At 47.8% G+C, this 8,808-nt stretch overlaps 1 protein-coding gene across 1 annotated transcript; it reads right to left on the bottom strand.

Moving 5' to 3' along the window:
* Nucleotides 1–2,172: 2,172 nt before the first annotated feature.
* On the bottom strand, nucleotides 2,173–7,602 carry LOC130377978 (receptor-type tyrosine-protein phosphatase N2-like). The gene is made up of 7 exons (XM_056584920.1): nucleotides 7,525–7,602; nucleotides 6,422–6,541; nucleotides 5,738–5,904; nucleotides 4,475–4,528; nucleotides 4,114–4,178; nucleotides 3,414–3,487; nucleotides 2,173–2,298 (listed from the first exon to the last, which is right to left on the bottom strand). The coding sequence occupies exons 1-7, from the start codon at nucleotides 7,600–7,602 to the stop codon at nucleotides 2,227–2,229; spliced, it is 630 nt and encodes a 209-aa protein (XP_056440895.1). The 3' UTR covers nucleotides 2,173–2,226.
* Between the last annotated feature and the right edge of the window lie 1,206 nt (nucleotides 7,603–8,808).

Raw genomic sequence — 8,808 nt, 5'->3', positions numbered from 1 at the left:
TTTGTTTTTCTGCACTTCAACTAACCAGAGTCAAAGTTTAGACTAGTCATATACAAAAATATAAAAACACTTTATACTTTACATTGAATGAAAAAACAAATGTAATACAATGTATTAAAGTGCATGAAACGTGCATGTGATACAACGAGAGGCGCAGTAGCGCCCTCCGCAGGACTGCTGAGGTACTGAGGTACGAGGAGAGTTGGAAGTGAAGAGCAGCTTCTGAGGAGCCGATCACACCTAAAGAAAGTTATTTGCCGACAGGCTAGTAAAGGTGCAGTAAAATAGACGCAACCAAAAAGGCCTCCAAAGATACGGCAAACAATTCCCAAATTAGCATGTAAAGTCAGCTAAAGAACGTGAGAGAATTTCATTTCTTCAATGTGTTAATGTTAATGTGTAATTTGTGTCCGGAGCGACCGGACCCGGAGGAGGACCTGCTGGACCCGGAGGAGTACCTGCTGGCCCCGGAGGAGTAGCCTACCTGCTGGCCCCGGAGGAGTAGCCTACCTGCTGGCCCCGGAGGAGGACCTGCTGGACCCGGAGGACTAGCCGCTAGACCGAGCCGACGACGCCGGCTAAGCATGGACCAGCCGCCTTCATGTACGAATCTGCATCTCCTCAATGAATAAGGATTTAACCCTTTCTGACAAACATGACAAAGTGACTCATTCCAGTCTTCCCTCCACAGTGGAAGCGGATTCGACCGGAGCGGATCAACGCGTGGACGTCTGCGCACACACACACTTCTTCGGTGGCTTAGCAAGAAAAATAATTGCGTTATTGTGTAACACACCTCCATGCAATGATGAACAAAGAACAAAGACAATAAAACTTTCCATTTAGCCTCTAGCGATATAAACCGGGGTCCCCACACACAAAACGTCCTATGCTTAATAATCTTTTCCAATCGATTAATCATTTAGTGCCACTGCCAGTGAAATAAGAAATTGCGCTAGCGTTACATTTTAGGTTAAATATTGACATTGTTAAGATCCTCGAAGTCCGTTCTTGTGTAAACTCACCTCCATGTAATGATGAACACTGACAATAAAAGACCCGTTGCTTATTTGTGTTTTGCGTCGTCTATAAAGGTCAGGACCTCGCTGAGCTCAGGGTCGGCTCCGTGAAGTAACACGATCAAACGACAGCGACATGATTTCATCTGTAGTTTTATTTATTATCAATCTCCACACAAAATATATCGGGTTTTATTCGGGGAACAGAATATGTAATTTACATATCACTATTCAAATAAGTCTATGTTATGTGTTCGGTCTAGAGAGGTCGGTTGGAGACACGGTTCACATGATGACAATAATTATGGACATAGGCCTACTGTACATGGTGGAACAACTATATTTATGTATATATATCAAATAGTTATACATATATATGATTATATATATTCATAATATTCATAACATTAATATATATATATATATTTCAGTTATATATATGATATAGCTCTGTCGTTTGTATTTACATTGATGTTGACAGAATTGCTAACGTTATCATCTTCTTATGAAGGAATAAATATTACAGCGTCACCAAATCTTAAACCAACCCACAGACACAGCAGACGGCCTCGGATTGGTTCAAGCTGCTGAATGACATCAACGGGCCCAGATGTGAACCAATCAGAATGTTTAAGTTGGGCTGCTTCATTATTTGCGGTATAACACACACACACACACACACACACACACACACACACACACACACACACACACACACACACACACACACACACACACACACACACACACACACACACACACAGGAGTAATATAATATCAGTTTGTTGTTTTACATCCAAGAGAGAATAAAACAAGAAATAACAGCTAGTTCTATCGACATGTTTCAGATCCCATTCAGTCCGCTTTAACTTTCATTAACTGCACTTCTACATATACTATATTTTATAACATTTCGATTTGCTCAGATTCATATATGTTTTTACATTTACAGCAATTCATGTAACCGTATGATACAATCGTCATTATACAGTATTGGATAAAGAGAGAGAGAGAGAGAGAGAGAGAGAGAGAGAGAGAGAGAGAGAGAGAGAGAGAGAGAGAGAGAGAGAGAGAGAGAGAGAGAGAGAGAGAGCAAATTAAAAAGATTGAATTAGGGATTCTAAAGGATGGGTTAATTGCAATCAAACCGTAACTCTAATGGATGACTGGTTGTTTAACTGACTGGTTGGTTAACTGGTTTGTAGAATCACTGAGAGAGCGCTCTCAGAATAGCGTTGACCTCTTCAGCCACGGCTGTCAGAGCAAACTCAAACTGTTCCTGTAGAGAGAGAGAGAGAGAGAGAGAGAGAGAGAGAGAGAGAGAGAGAGAGAGAGAGAGAGAGAGAGAGAGAGAGAGAGAGAGAGAGAGAGAGAGAGAGAGAGAGAGAGAGACAGAGAGAGTGAGAGAGACAGAGAGTGAGAGAGAGAGAGAAATAAATATTCATAGGACAGTCATTTATTGCCCCAATCAACTCAAATTGTGTGTGTCTGACTGTGTGAGTCTGTTAGTGTCTCTGTTCGTATGTGTGTGTGTGTGTGTGTGTGTGTGTGTGTGTGTGTGTGTGTGTGTGTGTGTGTGTGTGTGTGTATGTGTGTGTGTGTGTGTTTGCGTGATGTGTGTGTGTGTAGTGTTGGGTGGGTGTGTGTGTGTGTGTGTGTGTGAGGTCTGTGTCTTTACGTGTGTGTATGTGTGTGTTTGATGTCTTTGTGTGTTAGTGCGTGTATATGTATTTGTGTGTGTGTGTTTGTGCGTGCTTGTGTATCTGTGTATGTGTGTCTGTGTGTCTGTGTTTGTGTGTGTCTGTGTGTATGTGTGTGCTTGCGTTTGTCTGTGTTAGTGTATGTGTGTGTGCGTGTTTGTGCGTACGTGCGTGTGTTTGTGTCTGTGTTAGTGTGTGCGTGTGTGTGTGTGAGTCATGCCGGTGCCTTCAGGACGCCCGCGGGCTGGAGACCAACCTCTCAGAACAGAGAGGATGATGGGAGTTTCAGATCGATGGTGTATTTGTGGTACCGCCGGAGAGCAGAACCACAGCGCTCCAGAACCCTGCTTTACCTCCTCTGATCAGAACACTGGAGCTCCCACACAGAGTAGGCCTGGGGAGGCACTGGGACTGCAGTACCAGTCCGCACCACCAGGGGGAGCTGGTGGACCGCGCTCTATACTGCGGGAGTCGTGTGTGTGTGTGTGTGTGTGTGTGTGTGTGTGTGTGTGTGTGTGTGTGTGTGTGTGTGTGTGTGTGTGTGTGTGTGTGTGTGTGTGTGTGTGTGTGTGTGTGTGTGTGTTGTGTGTGTGTGTGTGTGTGTGTGTGTGTGTGTGTGTGTGTGTGTTGTGTGTGTGTGTGTGTGTGTGTGGTGTGTGTGTGTGTGTGTGTGTGTGTGTGTGTCTCTGTCTACCTTGGTCTGGACCATGGCAGGTCTCTGGTCTCGGAGATGTTCCAGCGTGGCTGCGATGTCGATCTCCTTGGCTCCTGTAACACAAAATACAGATTATCCCCCTGATCAACGTACGTCCGTCTTTACAACGCTATGGTTTAATCTGGTTTACCACTACCATGTATTAAACTGGTTTCACACCTCTATAGTTAGATCTGGCTTCACACCACAATGGTTTAATCTGGCTTCACACCAATATTTCTTAATCTTGTATCACCCCTCTCTCCTCTTCTCTCCTCTCCCCTTTCCTCTCTACTCTCCTCACCTTCCCTCTCCTCTCTCCTAACCTCTTCTCTCCTCTCCTCCTCCCTCCTCTGCTCCCCCCTCCTCTCCACTCCTCTCCCCTTTCCTCTCTCCTAACCTCTTCTCTCCCCTCTCCTCCTCCCTCCTCTCCTCTCCTCCAATCCCCTCTCCTCTCCCCTCCTCTCCTCCCTCCTAACCTCCCCTCTTCCTCTCCTCCCCTTTTCTCTCTCCCCTCCTATCCTCTCTCCTCCTCTCCTAACCTCCCCTCTCCTCTTTCCCCTCCTCTCCTCTCTCCTCCTCTCCCCTCTCCTCCCCTTCCCTCTCTCCCCTCCTCTCCTCTCCCACCATTTCCTTCTTCTGCGTCTCCCGTGTGGGGGGAGGATACCCACACGTTGCCAGGGAAACAGAGTGACCCTACCTTTAGCCATTCTGTTGAGGACCATGTCAATCAAAATGTAGGTGCCACTCCTCCCTGATCCATCACTGGAGAGAGAGAGAGAGAGAGAGAGAGAGAGAGAGAGAGAGAGAGAGAGAGAGAGAGAGAGAGAGAGAGAGAGAGAGAGAGAGAGAGAGAGAGACAGAGACAGAGACAGAGACAGAGACAGAGACAGAGACAGAGAGAGAGAGAGAGAGAGAGAGAGAGAGAGATTAGTAGCAGTGTTGATGATGCTGCTAAGACACTGCTGGTATCAATAAAAAAAGGTAGATCAATCAGTCAGATCTGTGATGTTGTTAGTGGTGGGACCAATAGTGGATAACAGGTTAACATGGTTTACTACCTGCAGTGAACGATGATAGGACAAGCCCGGCCACGATAGCACTTGTTCACCTTCCTGGAATACAAGACAAAACCACATTATGGTTAGCTTGATGCAATGGTAAGCTGGATACTACGTCTAGCCTGATGCTATTGTTAGCCTGAAGCTATGGTTAGCCTGATGTTATGGTTAGCCAGTTGTCATGGTTAGCCTGATGTTATGGTTAGCCAGTTGTCATGGTTAGCCTGATGCTATGGTTAAGCTAATGCTATGTTTTGCCTATTTCTAATTTCGCCTGAGGCCATGATAAGCTTGTTGCTATGGTAATCACCTGTTAGCTTGATGCTAACATGAAAAACCTCAAACCTTCAAAACGAAAAGGCAAAATATGTGGTTTCTTCCTTCCAACAGTTCCGCTCGATAAAAAAAATAAAAAAGAGTGGCATTTAAAAAAAATTGAGAGAAAGTGAGGGCGAGACAGAGAGGGAGTGAGCGTGAGCGAGAGAGCGAGAGTGAGTGACTGAGCGAGTGACTGCGCGTGTTCAGTGCTGGCAGGGAAGATGCAGTCTCCAATGATCACTTTTGTGACTATGCAACTGGGCTCATATTACGAGCTGCAACATCACAAAAATGACACTGGCAACCGCCACACAGCAAGGGGTCCGTCGCACAACAGGGGGTCCGTCGCACAACAGGGGGTCCGCCGCACAACAGGGGGTCCGTCGCACAACAGGGGGTCCGCTGCACAACAGGGGGTCCGTCGCACAACAGGGGGTCCGTCGCACAACAGGGGGTCCGCCGCACAACAGGGGGTCCGTCGCACAACAGGGGGTCCGCTGCACAACAGGGGGTCCGTCGCACAACAGGGGGTCCGTCGCACAACAGGGGGTCCGCTACACAACAGGGGGTCCGCTACACAACAGGGGGTCCGCTACACAACAGGGGGTCCGCTACACAACAGTCGCCCCGTCGCCCAGCGAAGGGGGGTCCGCGATGCGACGGGGGGGGGCGAGGGGAGGCCGGTCTGAGGGTGAAGTCCTGACTTAGAGGGGGGCGGAGCAGCAGAGAGACCAGGAACGGAGGAGAAGAACCGTGTTCTGAGGGCCAACTGCTCCTCAAGAACGTTCAGGACCCCGAGTGCCGAGACGAGGTCTTCTCCACAAGAGCCCAGAACCAAGAACGTTCGGAAACCCCCGAATACCGAGACGACTCCTTCCCCAGAACCGAGCGCAACCGGGCGTAGGACCCGCCGTCCGTAGGACCGCCAGCGCCGGGGCGCAGTACCTGCGGAAGTCCAGCAGGGTGCGGGCGGAGTCCGGGATGCCCCGGTCGGTCCAGGACAGGAAGTGGAACTGGGTGACGGTGCGCGTCTCGTTGGTCTGCAGGTTCTTCAGGTAGAAGCTCCGCACCAGGAAATCCTCACACCAGATGTGTTCCGACACCAGGTTTACCTGTGAAGCCCAGGAAACCAGATTCAAACCAGATTCACCTGTCGTGACACAAGACACCGGATTCCCCCTGACACAGAGGAAACTAGGTTTAAACGAGATTTGCTTGTATAAACACAATACACTAGATTCAATCCAGATTGATTTCTGCAAATACAAAACACCCGATTAATCTGTAAACGCAAGGAACCAGATTTAAACCAGATAAATTCGTAAACGCAAGAATCCAGATTAAAATCAGATTTAATTTGTAGTCACCAAAAACCAGCTCCACCTATCCACACAAGAAACCAGATTCAAACGTCATTCACCTGTCCACTCAGGAATCCAGACTTTAACCAGATTCAGTTGTCGATACACAAGTAAACAGATTCAAACCTGATTCACTAAGACACCTGATTCAGACCAGACCAGATCCAACTGTCCACACACAAGGAAGGGAGCCAGCTGCAGAGCTCCTGAGGTGTGGGACCAGTTCCCATGCAGGTATGCGGTGTGTGTCTCGCTGTGAGGGGCATACCTCGTAGATGTGGTAGACGTCGGCCCCCTCGTCCGGCCAGTACAGGTGGCACTGCTTCACCCCGTTCTCAGAGAGGGGCGTCAGCATCACTACCACCACACAGCCACTCTCCCACACCATCTACACACACACACACACACGTGTAAAGAGAGACACACACACACACACGTGTACAGACACACACACACACACACACACAGATGGGGAGATGTGTTACAATGATGCATCCACAGATACAAAGTGAGCATTATCGACACGCAGACACGGTCCAGAAACTGCATCGCTCTGCGTTGGACGTTGTCACGGTAATGGAGACACCCTCTGTCGCTCTCTAATGGAGAGAAGATCAGCAGGAAGAAACACTCTCTCCCTCTCTCTCTCTAGCTTCCATCTCTCTCTCCCTCATTCTCTCACTCTCTCGCTTCCATATCTCTATATATATATTTTATAACATGTGGTAAATATTATCATCATATTTAATTAGATTGTTCATATTATAATATACGTTATATGCAATGTTAAATATTATCATGAGAATATTTAATTAGGTGTTTTATATCATAACATGTTGTATGGTAAATATTATCATGATATTTAATTATAGGGTTAATATTATAGCACAATATTATATGCAGCGTTAATTATCATTATGGTATTTCATTATATGGTTTATATTATAACATATGTTATATATTATTTTAAAAGTTATTATGTCATATATGATGATAATGAACATGCTTTGATTATTCTACTTGTTGTATGATCACATGAGGAGTAACCTAATAAACAGTATTCTATGAACACATGAGGATGACCTGATAAACAATATGAGATGAACACATGAAGATGACCTGATAAACAGTATTCTATGAACACATGAGGATGACCTGATGAACAGTATGACATGAACACATGAGGATGACCTGATAAGCAGTATTCTATGAACACATGAGGATGACCTGATGAACAGTATGACATGAACACATGAGGATGACCTGATAAGCAGTATTCTATGAACACATGAGGATGACCTGATAAGTATTATTCTATGAACACATGAGGATGACCTGATAAGCAGTATTCTATGAACACATGAGGATTACCTGCCAGAAGTCGGCCACGGTGGAGGGCAGCGGGCCCTGGGAGGAGATGTAGGTGGGGTTCCTGGGGTCGTGATCCATCTGGTGGAGAGGGACAGTTTAGTACCATCACACACACACACACACTCAGAGACACACACACACACACACTTAGAGAGAGACACACACACACACACACACACACACACACACACATACACACACACTTAGAGAGAAACACACATACACACACACACTTAGAGAGACACACATACACACACACACACACACACACACACACACACACACACACACACACACACACACACACACACACATACTTAGAGAGACACACAAACACACACATACTCAGAGACACACATACACACACTCAGAGAGACACACATACACACACAAACACACTTAGAGAGACACACACACACACACACAGAAAGAGAAACACACATACACACCACATGCACACACACACACACACACATGCACACACCACGCACCCACACACACGCACACACATACAAACAGAGACACACACACACACACACACACACACACACACAAACACAGATACACATGCACAAACGTTGTATTCATATTTTATTCCTTTTTCCTAATTATGCATCCTTCCAGCAATTCCAGGAAAACATTACTTTATGATAATGAATAAAACATCATTCCAACAATGTAGATGAAGAATAATGAAAAGAAGCCAACTCCAACAGGATTCAGAGTGTGTTGCGTCGGCAGCTAGCTCCGATCCCCCATGTTTCAGAGTGTGTCAGTGTTGCAGCTCTAGGAGGTGTGTTAGCATGAGCAGCTAAAAGTAGCGTTGCAGCTCCCGCCGTAGCGTTGCGTCATGTTGTGCGTGACCACCACCACCTCGAGAGCCCTCTGATGTCGGCTGTCCGTCTCCACCGCGTCAGAAGACGGCGGCCGGCCGCCCCGAGCACAAGGCTTCAGGATAACGTCTCAGGGGAGAGTCTCGCATCCTACGAAGCCAACATCCACACTCCTAAGTGTGCTAGCTCCCGGCAAACACAATGAGTCGGCTTCTGGTTTGAGTCGCGACACAAGTGTGTGGAGGGTCTGAGGCCACATGCACTTCAGGGTTTGATGTTGTCGGGGTGTTGTGAGTGTGCTTAGGGGGGGGGGGGGGGGGGGGGGGGGGGGGGGGGGGGGGGGGGGGGGGGGGGGGGGGGGGGGGGGGGGGGGGGGGGGGGGGGGGGGGGGGGGGGGGGGGGGGGGGGGGGGGGGGGGGGGGGGGGGGGGGGGGGGGGGGGGGGGGGGGGG

This window comes from Gadus chalcogrammus, unplaced genomic scaffold, assembly GCF_026213295.1.
Source record: "Gadus chalcogrammus isolate NIFS_2021 unplaced genomic scaffold, NIFS_Gcha_1.0 GACHA029, whole genome shotgun sequence".
NCBI lineage: Eukaryota > Metazoa > Chordata > Actinopteri > Gadiformes > Gadidae > Gadus > Gadus chalcogrammus.
This window is presented reverse-complemented; position numbering and strand designations above follow the sequence as displayed.